Source organism: Oncorhynchus kisutch, linkage group LG28 (assembly GCF_002021735.2).
Source record: "Oncorhynchus kisutch isolate 150728-3 linkage group LG28, Okis_V2, whole genome shotgun sequence".
Classification (NCBI taxonomy): domain Eukaryota; kingdom Metazoa; phylum Chordata; class Actinopteri; order Salmoniformes; family Salmonidae; genus Oncorhynchus; species Oncorhynchus kisutch.
Window position 1 is genome coordinate 15,770,104 of NC_034201.2, and position 14,608 is coordinate 15,784,711.

General features: G+C 45.5%; 1 protein-coding gene across 2 annotated transcripts in view; it reads left to right on the forward strand.

Moving 5' to 3' along the window:
* The window catches only part of LOC109872490 (bromodomain and WD repeat-containing protein 3), a 33,477-nt gene extending 20,538 nt beyond the window's left edge, over positions 1-12,939 (forward strand). The window contains exons 30-40 of one of the 2 annotated variants that reach the window (XM_031807832.1): positions 196-351; positions 505-625; positions 844-969; positions 1,071-1,158; positions 1,257-1,310; positions 1,449-1,592; positions 7,112-7,264; positions 8,849-9,021; positions 9,157-9,245; positions 9,362-9,493; positions 9,814-12,939. In XM_031807832.1, coding sequence (XP_031663692.1) covers positions 196-351; positions 505-625; positions 844-969; positions 1,071-1,158; positions 1,257-1,310; positions 1,449-1,592; positions 7,112-7,264; positions 8,849-9,021; positions 9,157-9,245; positions 9,362-9,493; positions 9,814-10,544 — 1,967 coding nt within the window. In that variant the 3' untranslated portion in view covers positions 10,545-12,939. The remainder of the gene's footprint in view (positions 1-195; positions 352-504; positions 626-843; positions 970-1,070; positions 1,159-1,256; positions 1,311-1,448; positions 1,593-7,111; positions 7,265-8,848; positions 9,022-9,156; positions 9,246-9,361; positions 9,494-9,813) is intronic. The other variant, XM_031807833.1, reaches the window with a different exon arrangement.
* Positions 12,940-14,608: the final 1,669 nt, after the last annotated feature.

Genomic DNA, 14,608 nt, shown 5'->3' on the forward strand with positions numbered 1-14,608 from the left:
TGGATAATGCAGTTTGAGTTTGCAGCCAGAATTTTACACATTCAAATATCTCTCTAGCTAGCACACTCAATCACTTAACATATGCAGTCTCTATTTAGTATGATAATTAAGATCCGGTTATTGATAGTGAGACTGAGTAGCCAGCCAATGACGCAATATGGTCTCTCTGACTGACATGTTGTGTTCCTCCCCCAGCGGAGTTGCCAGAGGATGTTGGTGACGGGGTGGTGGTGACAGAGGAGGAGGTGAAGGCTCGCCTCTACAGCCCCCAGGAGGGGGAGTGGGGGGCTCACACACGGGACGAGGACTGCCAGAGGGTCATCTTTGGCATCGACGAGCTGCTCACACTGGGTATGTCACCGGTACCACACAGGAAGTCCTGCTTGTCATATTGGATGAATTGAGCCATGGGTGACCCTGATTTTTAAGTCTCAGTCGATTGTATTCGGAAGTGGTCTTGGATATGGCGTGGTATTGATTAATGCGTGTGTTGTGTTTGGGTAGACCTGGCCAAGGCATTTGCGTCACCAGTGGACCTGCGGGACTACCCTCTCTACTGCACTGTGGTGGCCTACCCCACTGACCTCAGCACCATCCGCAGACGGCTGGAGAACCGCTTCTACAGGTCAGCACTGGCCTTTCAGCCTACACACTGCAGTACTTCAGAACATACTCAGACCAACCACTCACACTGGAATAATCCTTCAAGCCAATTGTAGTTGTTGCTAATCCTCCAGTTAGCCCCATTGTATCTTAGCTGTAATTTGGACTTGGTATGTTCCAGTTTGAGGAGATCAGTGACTCTCACTCAGCTTATTCCCCCGGGATGTTCATCTCTCCTAGGAGGATCTCAGCTCTGATGTGGGAGGTGCGCTACATCGAGCACAACGCCCGCACTTTCAACGAGCCCCAGAGCCCCATCGTGGCAGCAGCCAAGGTGGTGACTGATGTGCTCCTCCGCTACATTGGGTATGAATGGTGTAGATTTTCCCTTTGTGAAATGGTGACTCATTAAGAACCTAGTTTTGACTGTAAATAAGACCAGCTGTTTTGTTGTGTGTTTTTGTCAGGGACCAGAGCTGCACAGACATCTTAGATCTGTACCACAAGATGAAGACGGAGCTGAGCAGTGGAGAGGATGAGGTGAAACATGAAGATGTGTGTGTATACACCTCGAGTTCATAGTGATATTTGAATTGTCTTGGTGGTGTATTACGCAGTACTAATAGTACATGTGTCTGTGTGTTGGTGTGCAGACTGCTGAGGTGGACATGGACTCTGACACTCCAGGGACCTCCACAGGACAACAGGTAAGGGAAGGATTCATCTCAAACATGGAATATCCGTTGCTGTTGCAATGACTGGGATTCCTGTTCCCCATTATCTCACTTTTCCAATGTTTTTCTGTATCAACCTAACTGGACACCTTCACACTCTCCCACTATCAGCGGGCCAATCACAGTCCTAAGAAGCGTGGGGTGGTGTTAGATGTGCGTGCTTGGCGGGGCCAATGTCGGGAACTACTGCGGCGTATGATGGATGGCCCTGACTCTGAGCCCTTCAGACAGCCTGTGGACCTCTTCACCTACCAAGTAAGGCTCCTCCTCCTCTCTTTGTTATCATAATCCTTACCAATTATATAACCCCTCACACACAGAAAGGATAACAGCCTGCTACAGGATTAGTGCCTTAGGATCTGAGTGCTTAACAATCTGACATGTTCCCCCACAGTGACATGTTAAAGCTGGAGTCAGTAATGGTGTAACTGACACGTTTGTCATATTACAAAGATATTACTTCCCACTTGGAAATCATTGCACATCATTGTACGTGCAATAGAACAGCAGAGTATGTATTACAATTTTTTGCAAGGTGCTGGAGGCTCTACCATTTCATAAACAAAAACTATAAGAAATGGGCTGGGGCGAAGTTTCTTCTAATGCGGATTCTAACATTAAAGGAAAATTCCACCCAAAAACTATATTTTGGTATAGTCCATCGTTGATAGTCCCAAAGTGTTTTGCATGTCAGCGATCGCGTTTTATATATATATAAATGCATCACACCGGCTGTATTTCTGTATTTTGAAAACTTAATTGGTGACATGCATAATATTTTGGGACTATATCAACAATAGACTAATGAAACAAAAACCAAAATAGTTTTCGGGTGGAGTTTTCCTTTTAATGCCTGCTTTCTCTGAGCAAAATAAAACCTGCTGCTGGACTAAAAAGCAACAGTGCTTCTCCTCTGAAGATACTTTTTACTCCAGGATTAGGCTCAATCTGTGTCTGGGAAACCAGTCCATGTTTCATATGTTTCATTCATATGTTTCATTTACATCAGAGAAACTGAGGGTCTCTGACTGTAGTGGTTCAGAAGTATTACAAACTACCTCAAATCAAATTTATTTATATAGCCCTTCGTACATCAGCTGATATCTCAAAGTGCTGTACAGAAACCCAGCCTAAAACCCCAAACAGCAAGCAATGCAGGTGTAGAAGCACGGTGGCTAGGAAAAACTCCCTAGAAAGGCCAAAACCTAGGAAGAAACCTAGAGAGGAACCAGGCTAAGTGGTGTGGCCAGTCCTCTTCTGGCTGTGCCGGGTGGAGATTGTAACAGAACATGGCCAAGATGTTCAAATGTTGATAAATGACCAGCATGGTCCAATAATAATAAGGCAGAACAGTTGAAACTGGAGCAGCAGCACAGCCAGGTGTACTGGGGACAGCAAGGAGTCTTCATGTCAGGTAGTCCTGAGGCATGGTCCTAGGGCTCAGGTCCTCCGAGAGAGAGAGAGAAAGAAGGAGAGAATTAGAGAGAGCACACTTTTATTCACACAGGACACCGAATAGGACAGGAGAAGTACTCCAGATATAACAAACTGACCCTAGCCCCCGACACAAACTACTGCAGCATAAATACTGGAGGCTGAGACGGGAGGGGTCAGGAGACACTGTGGCCCCATCCGATGACACCCCCGGACAGGGCCAAACAGGAAGGATATAACCCCACCCACTTTGCCAAAGCACAGCCCCCACACCACTAGAGGGATATCTTCAACCACCAACTTACTATCCTGAGACAAGGCCGAGTATAGCCCACAAAGATCTCCGCCACGGGACAAACCAGGGGGGGTGGGGCGCCAACCCAGACAGGAAGATCACATCAGTGACTCAACCCACTCAAGTGACGCACCCCTACCTGTCCTCAATTCTGAGTTAAAGTAACTGTCCAGTGAAAACTTTTAAAAGTTAATATCCTGCTAACTGATACCCAAATAATGTTGTTGACTCGTATTTGTGGCCAAACCCCACCCACAACAACTTGTATCTCAAACAGTTGCAAAAATGCTTGCTGTTTCCTCATAGAACATGATGTCATGTTGGATGAACTGGCCAATCAGTGGTCTACTTGCATGAATATTTTTAATGACCAGTAGATGCCCACATCATTATGTTGTTGGACTGTGCCCACATCATTCCAACACAGAAAATCGTATTTTTTAATTAACATCCTTAATCACCATTTTTGGAAGGAAAACTTTCACTCTTATTGTAATTCATTCTAGGCAAATATCAGCCCCCGCAGAGAAGCACGAGATTGAACTTCATTCAACTTTGTAGAGTCTTTTCCCCTTAGTTAACACTATCAATGTTTCCCTTTACTGTAGGAATTGTGATCGAATCAATGCAATAATCCACGTTCAATGCAACATACTGAAAACAAAACGAACGCTGCAAGACTTAATATGCAAAACTGTGTAAGCTATTTTGTTGTGGGTAGAACGCATCGGAGTAGGATTCCATTGCATTGACACTCATGACTCAGCCCGTACTCTACACAGGCCAGTGCGCCATAACCTCAAGTAGGCCTATTTTTACATTTACCACACTCTTATCCAGAGATACTTAGTGCATTCATCTTAAGATAGTTAGGTGGGACGACCACATATCACGGGCATAGAAAGTACATTTTTCCTCAAATATAGTTATTAATAGAGTCAGAGCTATGCAAGTGCATATTTTGGGGTGTGTGTATGTTGGGGTGAGGAGGAGGATTATTGAAGATACTGTTTGAAAAGGTTTCAGATGTTTTGAGAAGATTGGCAGGGACTCTGCTGTCCTAGCTTTAGGGGGAAGCTGGTTCCACCATTGGGGTGCCAGAACAGAGAAGAGCTTGAACTGGGCCAAGAGACCTGAGGTGGCAGAACAGAGGGTTCGAGTTGGGGTGTAGGGTTTGAGCATAGCCTGAAGGTAGGGAGGGGCAATTCCTCTTGCTGTTCCGTAGGTAAGCACCATGGTCTTGTAGTGGATGCGAGCTTTGACTGGAAGCCAGTGGAGTGTGCGGAGGAGTGAGGTGACAACCAGGCGGGCTGCAGCGTTCTGGATAAGTTTTAGGGCTTTGATGGCACAAGCGGGGAGCCGAGCCAACAGCGAGTTGCAGTCGTCCAGACGGGAGAGGACAAGTGCCTGGCTTGGGACCTGCGCTGCTTCCTGTGTGAGGTGGGGTTGTAATCTATGGATGTTATAGAGCAGGAGCGCTTGACTACTTTGATGTTTACAGAGAACGACAGGGTGTTGTCCAGGGTCACGCCAAGGTCCTTTGCACTCTGTGAGGGCAACACAGGAGTTGTCAACCTTGATGGAGATGTCTTTGAGCATGCAGGCCTTCCTGAAGAGCAAGAGCAGTTCCATCTTGTTGAGCTTGAGGTGGTGGGCCGACATCCAAGTTGAGATATCTGCCAGGCACGCAAAGTTGCGTGTTGCCACCTGGGTGTCGGGGGGTAAATGGGTGTCATCCGTAAAGCAACGTAGGATGCAATCCTAAGGGATACAGGTCTATAGTTTTTCACGTCAGATGAGTCGAGTGTTGGTTTCTTGAGGAGGGGAGCAACTCTGGACAATTTAAAGTCGAGGGTGTGTGGTCAGGGGTGAGTTGATGAAGGAAGTGATAAGTTCAAGAGATGTCACCTGGAGAGAGCGGGGAGAAGAGGTCAAGGCGTAGGGGTAGTTCTGTGTGTGTGAGACCAGTGGACTCAATAGGCTGAGTGAATGAGTAGCGAATGTCGTCAACCTTTTTTCAAAGTGGTTGACAAAGTCATCCGCAGAGAGGGTGGAAAAGAGTTTCCTAGGGTTAGTCAGAAGCTTGGAATTTTGTGGTAGAAAATGACTTTAGCAGCTGATACAGAGGGAGGGAGTGAAAGGATGGTAGTTTTTGCTCAGCTGCCCATAGCTCTGTTCTGTAAGCTCGCAATGAGTCACTCAGCCACAGAGCAGGAGGGGAGAGCTGTCTTGGAGGAAAGGGGACAGTGCGAGTCATAGGATGCGGAAAGGGAGGAGAGTAGGGTCAAAGAGGCAGAATCAGAAGGGAGATATGATGGAAGAGAGCGAAGATTGAGACGCCGCATGACCCTCTGGTTAGTGGGTAGGGTTGGAGAAGAGGGAGACAGAAAAAGGAAACAGTAGTGATCAGAGACCTGGAGGGGGGGTGCAGTGAGATTAGTAGGCAAACAGCCTCTAGTAAAGGTGAGGTCGAGTATATTATGCCTTGTGAGTTGGAGTTGATTGGGGAAGGATGAGGTCAAGAGGCAAGGAGGTGAATGAGAGTTGGAAAGAAATTAAAGGCAGACATCAGGGGGTTGAAGTCGCCATGTACAAAGAGTGGTGAGCCATCGTCCAGTGACGGCATGCAATTCAAATGAGGAGCTGGACAGGTGAGAGAGAAAACAGAATCTCCACTTAAGATAAATGAGTAGACCTGTACCACCACCGCAACGACCAGATGCTCTTGGACTATGAGAGAAAACAGTCAGATGATGAGAGCTGCTGGAGTAGCAGTGTTCTCTGGGGTGATCCATGGCGCCCAACAGGGCCAAAAAAGTAAAGGGACTGAAGGGCAGCATAGGCTGAGATGAACTCTGCGTTCTTGACCGCAGTTCCAAACGACCTGGAATTCCACATGGGTTGTGCGCACAGGGTACATTAAATTAGAAGGGTTGCAGCCAAGGGGTGATGAGCGTCTGTCTGTAAAGCCTACAGGGAGAGGTTCAAACAGGTATAGAAAACACACACATACTTGACAAAGCTACAAAAGAGCAAAATGAGAATCTGTAAATAACTAGTTCAGATACTCAAGTAAGAGAGTGGTGTGGAGCCTTCCTCTCTTTCCTTCCTCAAATAACTCAGCAGAACAACTCTACAGCACCTTCTTTGTTTCAGTGACGGTCTTAGTTTTGCAACAAAACTGCCACAGCTGCCACTGAGAACCAGCGGAGACTGAAGAACTAACGCTAATTGCCTAGCAGAGGTGGAGAGCTCACCTCCCTGTACTAATTGCTGATTGCCTAGGAGAACAATTATACTTATCACTCCTGGAGATATCAGGACTCCTTTAGCTATATGCAAATATACCATTGCCATATATAGATCTGTGCCATTCACTTTGAACTGGACTGTGTTTACAGCATGACCGGTCTTGAGTAGATGCGCTTGTTTTGAGATCAAAGTGAGGGCTGCATGTAGCCACGTTGTGCACATTTGTTCATATCCTTTGCTAGTTAGTGAGTTATTAGCCCAGTTCTATATAATTTGTAGTCAGCAATGGGGGAGTGATTGCTTCCTACAAGAGCACAAAATGTGTACATTTCTACAGCTTTGAAAAGTGAGTCAGGTAAAGAGCTTTTTCTTGTCTTTAAAAGGGGCAGTGTTGTATTTTGAGACCGGTAGCCAATAGGCAGAGGCTAACATAATTTGTCTTATTCTCTGTAATAACGGTATGGGATTAATAATGCATTTTATTTTGTAAAGTGTTTTTTTACATCAAACAACACAACGTTTTCAGTCACCTTGTCCGAAGGACAAGTGGATTAACAGGTTAACGTCAAGCCTTGCATATTGTTTTTTCCTAAAATCTCATGGAATGTAGGCCTACATTGAACACCAGACATTGGATGCTACTGTAGGCTGAATGATAGAACAGCTAGCCGAAAAAAAATAACTTGGGTGAACATTGCTTATAGGTCATATTTCATAGAAATCTGGAAACACTGGACAGTTACTTTGTGGTTTCAGATGTCCTAAACACTGCACTTTCTCCCTCCTCTCCAAGGACTATCGAGACATCATAGACACTCCCATGGACCTGGGGACTGTAACAGAGACTCTGATCATCGGGAACTACGAGAACCCCATGGAGTTTGCCAAAGATGTCCGCCTAATTTTCAGCAACTCCAAGGCCTACACGCCCAACAAGAAGTCACAGGTTAGTGTACTGATTCTGACAAGATTTTCAATGAGGATACATTTTTTGGGTTGCACCTCAACTAACGTTGATTGGATGAGTGCCCTTGAGTTCTTTACAAGATTCAAGAGGGGAAAGAAATGCGGTGGGTCAACTATATCTCAACAATTTATAACCCTGACCCTTATACAGTGCCTTCAGAAAGTATTCACACCCCTTAACTTTTTCCACATGTTTGTGTTACAGCCTGAATTTAAATTGATACAATTGAGATGTCACTGGCCTACACACAATACCCCATAATGTCAAAGTAGAATTAGGTTTTTATACATTTTTACAAACTAATTAAAAATGAAAAGATGAAATGTCTTGAGTCAATAAGCATTCAACACTTTTGCATCGCAGTGCTAGCTGTGCCACTAGAGATTCTGGGTTCGAGTCCAGGCTCTGTTGCAGCCGGCCGCGACCGGGAGACCCATGGGGCGCAAACAATTGGTCCAGCATCTTCCAGGTTAGGGCAGGGGTTGGCCAGCAGGGATATTCTTGTTCCATCGCGCACTGAGACTCCGGTGGCGGGCCTGGGAGCAGTGCACGCTGACACGGTCACCAGGTGCGCTGTGTTTTCTCTGACACATTGGTGCGGCTGGCTTCCAGGTTAAGTGGGCATTGTGTCAAGAAGCAGTGCGGCTTGGTTGGGTTGTGTTTCGGAGGACGCACGGCTCTCGCCCTTCACCTCTCCCGAGTCCGTACGGGAGTTGCAGCGACGAGACGAGACTGTAACTACCAATTGGATGCCACGAAATTGGGGAGAAAACGGGGGTAATTAAAAAGTTTTTTTTACAAAAAATGTATTAAATAACAAAATAAAAGCTTTTTTTTCTTTATTTAAAAAAATAAGTATTTAACCCCTTTTGTTATGGCTGAACCAGACTTGTGGAGGTCTACAATTTTTTTTCTGAGGTCTTAGCTGATTTCTTTAGATTTCCCCATGATGGCAAGCAAAGAGGCACTGAGTTTGAAGGTAGGCCTTGAAATACATCCACAGGTACACCTCCAATTGACTCAAATTATGTCAGAAGCTTCTAAGCCATGAAATCTTTTTCTGGAATTTCCCAAGCTATTCAAAGGCACCGTCAACTTAGTGTATGTAAACTTCTGACTCACTGGAATTGTGATTAAGTGAAATAATCTGTCTGTAAACAATTGTTGGAAAAATGACTTGTGTCATGCACAAAGTAGATGTCCTAACCGACTTGCCAAAACTATAGTTTGTTAACAAGAAACTTGTGGTTGATTAACAAGTTTTAATGACTCCATCCTAAGTGTATGTAAACTTCTGACTTCAACTGTACATACTCAGAAAGGTGATTCTGACATGTATTGACTCAGGGGTGTGAATAGTTATGTAAATTAGATTCCTGCATTTCCTTTTCAATACATTTGCAAAAATTTCTCAAAACATGTATTTGCTTTGTCATCATGGGGTATTGTGTATAGAATTTTGAATTCAGGCTGTAACAAAATGTGGAATAATTAATACTTTCTGAAGGCACACTGTGTTTTGTGCGAGAATGGTATTTTTGATCTTCATTGTTTCATCTCCAGATCTACACCATGACCCTGAGCCTATCAGCCTTCTTTGAAAGACAAATCATCTCCATCATCTCGGATTACAAGTCTGCAGTCCAGAACCAGCGGAGGAAGAGTCGCCAGAGTGTCAGCTACAGGAAGAGACTGCACAGCGGAGGCAGCTCCCCTCCCACCAGCCGACCCTCCAGGTACTGGCCTGGCTGGAACCCTTCTCTACAACTCTTAAATCCACTGCAATAACCCCAACTATTATGTTCCACTCCTTGTAGGATCTATTCAGATTCCACCTAAAACACTATGTCTTGGTGTCTCTTTAACTCTAGTCCTAAAGGGAAGCACAAGTCAAGGAAGAAACCAACACCAAAAGAATTACAGACCTCATCCAAGAAGCGGCCTCGCAGGCCATCTCAAGGTAACACTCTTGTCGTGAGTGTATGTTTGTGTCGCTGTGTGGCGGTATGTGTTTTAGAGAAGTGTGAACTGTGGGTTGGGTGGTTACGTGACGTGCTGCTGTTGTTGCAATGTCAGAGACGAGCAGTGTGATGGTGGATGAGGACAGCCAACCCTCATCATCGTCTAATTCAGGGACAGGAAGCCACAGTGGGGGTCCAGGGGCCGACCGTGTCACCCGCAGCCAAACCACTCCCGTCAAGAACTCAGGTATTACTACACAGGGTAACCAACTCCAGCAGGCAGTGGATAAATAGTCCTTCATAGAGCTGTTTCACCACGCTATCTAGACAAATGTATGATTTTGCCAACTGCTTGAATGTTTGGAGTCAGCCTGGTTAAATCGCTGCAGTTAATCACATCATTACTATGTTTTCACTGCTGCCAAAATCACACAATAAGAAAGGGTTATCATGTAAGTCTACTTGGCAGCAGTTACTGGAGGCTACTTTAGTAGGTGTTGCTGTGCTATGTTTAACAGGGAGGCGTTGTGTGCCCCTCTCTCTCTCTTCCCCCCCCCCCCCCCCCAGAGGGTAACAGACCTCTCACTAACGGCACCAGACAGAGCCACAGGAGACGAGTGCTGCAGGAGGATGAGGGAGAGGGATCTGGAGGATCCAATAGCTCATCTTCGTCATCGTCTTCCTCGTCTTCCTCATCATCCTCCTCCTCATCAGACAGTGAGTCGGACAGTGAGTCAGAGGTTGGAAAGTTTGTGGACGGGGGAGATCACGACTACAGCAAAGCTCCCCGCTTAAAAACGGGCCACAAAGTCAAGGGCAAGATGGCCGTCTCTGGGAAGAGGATGCTGGAAGAAGAGGAGGCTCCAGAAAGAGCCAAGAGAGCACGAGTCCAGGCAGAGGAGCAGGAAGAGGATGAAGACGAACAAGGTGAAGATGAGGAGGAGGAGGAAGAGGGGGAGCAGCCACAGCCACCGCAGCAAGAGGAAGGGGGGCAGCCTGAGGACGAAGAGGAGCCTGAGGACGAAGAGGAGCCTGAGGAAATGGAGGAATCAGAAGAGGAGGACTCAGAGCAGGGTGAGGGTGGGGCAGAGGGCGGTCAGAAAAGCAGCAGCCGTAGTAAGTCTGGTCAGGTGAACACTCGGAACCAGGGCCGCAGGACAGTGTTGTACAACGACGAGTCAGATGACGAGTCAGGGACCACAGAGGACCCACTCAACCTAGGCATGTCCCGCTCAGGACGGCTACGCCGCATGACCGAAAAGGCCCGGGTCAGCCACCTTATGGGCTGGAACCACTGACTCACACAACCCCCTCAAACCACCTTAAACTGGGCCTTCTACCAACCACCTATCTACCTTACCCACCAGGCGTGAAACTGGAGACTGTACAATTGACTAAATTAATACTTCAGGGATTTTGCTTTAATTTTTTTATTGATTTTTGTATCATTTTGCTTTGTGTACGAGACTGTTTACGACTCTACTGGCAGTGGTGCTCCTTATCTTGCCAAGGAATCTCCCTCCCTGGTCTTCAAAGCTACTCATCAACATGGACCCACAAGTCAACTCACTCACCTCCGCCTTACTTACTGCTCTCCTGGGCCTTAAAGACTCCCCTACTCCTCTTCTTCTATCAACCTATAACTCTTCTCCTTCTCATCCTCAGTTTTCCTCCCCCATCTTTCTCTTACCCTCCTTCTCACCTCCGATCTTCCTGATCATACAACAACAAAGGTTCAAGAGATGCCAAAAACTGGTGCTCAAATATTATAGCTCAAGGAGACTAAGCTCTGCTGTCCTCTACATCTGGATGACAGACAGACTGATGCTCCCTTTCCTTCTCTCTGTTTGTGTTCTGTCTGAACACTACAGTACAGCTCTCCCTAAATTACCCTCTTCCACATGACCCCCTCTCAGTGTTGGGTTGTCTGATTGACGCTAACCCTCCCACTATGCTTCATCCTCCCCAACCCCCATCCTTCACTTTGGGAGGTCAACTCTGGTGTGCTCATTCACCGCATTCATTAATCTATTTTTGGCATCCAGGCTAGGTCTTAGAGGACTGCTGTGTCTGTGGGTTTTAGTTCTCAGACTATCTTTGCGTGGGAACGTATTGATTCTAATTAGTTGAGGTGGTGACTTCTTTCATCATTAATTATGTCTACTAATAAAATGCTGCATGCCTACAGTACAATGTTCTGCCATTGAATCAGAGGCAGACCTCCTTAGTTAACTCCTGGGCCACTGAATGTTTTCAATGCTATATCCCCCGTAATCCTTATCAATTCTGTAGAGTTTGTATATTTGCACATACAATAGGTTAATAGAGGCTTTGCCGTATCCTCTTCCTGTAGCGTGTGGTTGTTATGGTTGAGTGATGTCTAGTGTGGTAGCTAGTGTAGTGAAAGAGTGTGGGTAATTGGAAAGGAGAAATGCAAAGCGCTTGTATAAGGGTCTACCATTGAGTTCTATTTCTGTTGGTCGGAACATACTTTCATTGATCTAAATCAAATGCACGCATTAATTTATAACTTCCAGGGCACTGTCCTTCAACCCAGCATGTTCAAACCAGTCATTGGTTCAAACACAAACCAAAGTGCATCATGGTACTTTGGGGAGAGGCTCGCCCATAGCCACCACTCACTTCCACCTCATACTGAAAAGGACATTTTTTTTACTACAGAAATATTTATATTTTTTCACTGTATTATACACTTTGCAATTATTCCTTAGCTAATATTAATGATGGTGAAATGTTTGCACATGTATCTATTGTATGTGGCAGCTGAATTTGAGATTTTTTGTTGGGCTGAGTATGCTATCCTGCCCTCTGATTTTACTCTTAATCACAATATTGGATGACCAGACAAGCCACAAAGAGCAAAGAACAGATTTCGCTCCATGCAGTTCTAAACAACGAAGGACTTTTTATTTTTGTGTGCAAAGCGCAGATAAATTGTGCCAATAATATTCAACACATTTGCATACAAATACACCTTTTCTGGGCTGTTTTGTGATAGATTGTTTTGTGAGCATTATTGAACCAGAGGGTTGTGTTTGCTTGGTCAAAGGTCGGAGGGTCCGACACAGCTGAGCCACTTGGCAACGTTGCCTAAGAAACAGAAACCAAGGCTACAGACAGCCAGGTTCTCTTCTCTCCTTCGACTTCCTAACATAAGGTGCTCTGTGTGTCATACGCTAAGTGTTCCAGGACTCAGCCCTCCTGTGCTCCCCATGCCCACAGGATCCACCCGCTCCACTACCCCATGAATCAGCCTACTACACTCTGGTTTAGGGTCTCTGAAATACCCCTTAGGTGTCATCTGATGGGCCATGCTACTGCTAGTCATGTTGCCACACTAGGGAAAGAGATGGGACTGCAAAATCAATCAAGGTTTTCGTTAGTTAATCGCGAGACAGCAGTAACTGTCATCTGCAAACTGTGGGTATAGTTTGAAAACACATCACTAGGGCCAATGGATAAATCCCTACTCAATCATTTGTGAACATGTTCTCTTAATATAGTAGATGGTAAATGGACTTGCCTTTAAGCAGCAGATTAGTAGTTTCTGAATCCAGCAATGATGACATTCTAGGTGTAATAATAAACGTGACTTTTTTTTTCTACACAATATTTTTGATTGTGTTTTGTTTTTTAAAATAAAGGAGCGACATAGATTCTCCCAACTTGGTGCCCCTGGTATTTGGCTCATTTTGTCACATTCTCTAAACACAATACAAACATGCCCACTTTAATCACCATAGAAAAACATGATATGGTGGGGAGAACAAGTATTTGATACACTGCTGAATTTGCAGGTTTTCCTACTTACAAAGCATGTAGAGGTCAAATTTTTTATCATAGGTACACTTCAACTGTGAGAGACGGAATCTAAAACAAAAATCCAGAAAATCACATTGTATGATTGTATGTGTGTTTTGGGTCGTTGTCATGCTGGAAGATCCAGCCATGACCCATCTTCAATGCTCTTACTGAGGGAAGGAGGTTGTTGGCCAAGATCCCGCGATACATGGCCCCATCCATCCGGCCCAGTCGTCCTGTCCCCTTTGCAGAAAAGCATCACCAAAGAATGATGTTTCCACTTCCATGCTTCATGTTTGGGATGGTGTTCTTGGGGTTGTACTCATCCTTCTTCCTCCAAACACAGCGAGTGGAGTTTAGACCAAAAAGCTCAATTTTTGTCTCATCAGACCACATGACCTTCTCCCATTCCTCCTCTGGATCATCCAGATGGTCATTGGCAAACTTCAGATGGGCCTGGACATGCGCTGGCTTGAGCAGGGGGACCTTGCGTGCGCTGCAGGATTTGAATCCATGACGGCGTAGTGTGTTACTAATGGTTTTCTTTGAGACTGTGGTCCCAGCTCTCTTCAGGTCATTGACCAGGTCCTGCCGTGTAGTTCTGGGCTGATCCCTCACCTTCCTCATGATCATTGATGCCCCACAAGGTGAGATCTTGCATGGAGCCCCAGACCGAGGGTGATTTGACCGTCATCTTGAACTTTTTCTAATAATTGCACCAACAGTTGTTGCCTTCTCACCAAGCTGCTTGCCTATTGACCTGTAGCCCATCCCAGCCATGTACAGGTCTACAATTTTATCCCTGATGTCCTTACACAGCTCTCTGGTCTTGGCCATTGTGGAAAGGTTAGAGTCTGTTTGTTTGAGTGCGTGGACAGGTGTCTTTTATACAGGTAATGATTTCAAACAGGTGCAGTTAATACAGGTAATGAGTGGAGAACAGGAGGGCTTCTTAAAGAAAAACTAACAGGTCTGTGAGAGCCGGAATTCTTACTGGTTGGTAGGTGATCAAATACTTATGTCATGCAATAAAATGCAAATTAATTACTTCAAAATCAGACAATGTGAATTTCTGGATTTTTGTTTTAGATTCCGTCTCTCACAGTTGAAGTGTACCTATGATAAAAAAATTACAGACCTCTACATGCTTTGTAAGTAGGAAAACCTGCAGTGTATCAAATACTTGTTCTCCCCACTGTATATAATGTTATGCCACTACTCATGGCAAAATGGTACTGTGAATTCACACTTCCTCTATGTGTTCCAGCCATTTTCTCCTGTACCTCATTTGTTTTCCCAGACCCCATGCTGTTGACGTGTTATTGTTTGAGTCATCACGGCAGGATTTTCACATCCTGCCAGTCAACACACTTGGCACAAGCTGAGCTGCCACTCTTCACCAGGCCCTGTGTATTCCACAATAGCCACTCTTGTCTGGCTGTTTAAAACCCATCCCTGGCTTGGTGAGTCATCTCTGGCTGCCCCCTCAAAGAGCCATGATGATGAGTCATAAAGATGCACCATGGGCCATATCTCTGCA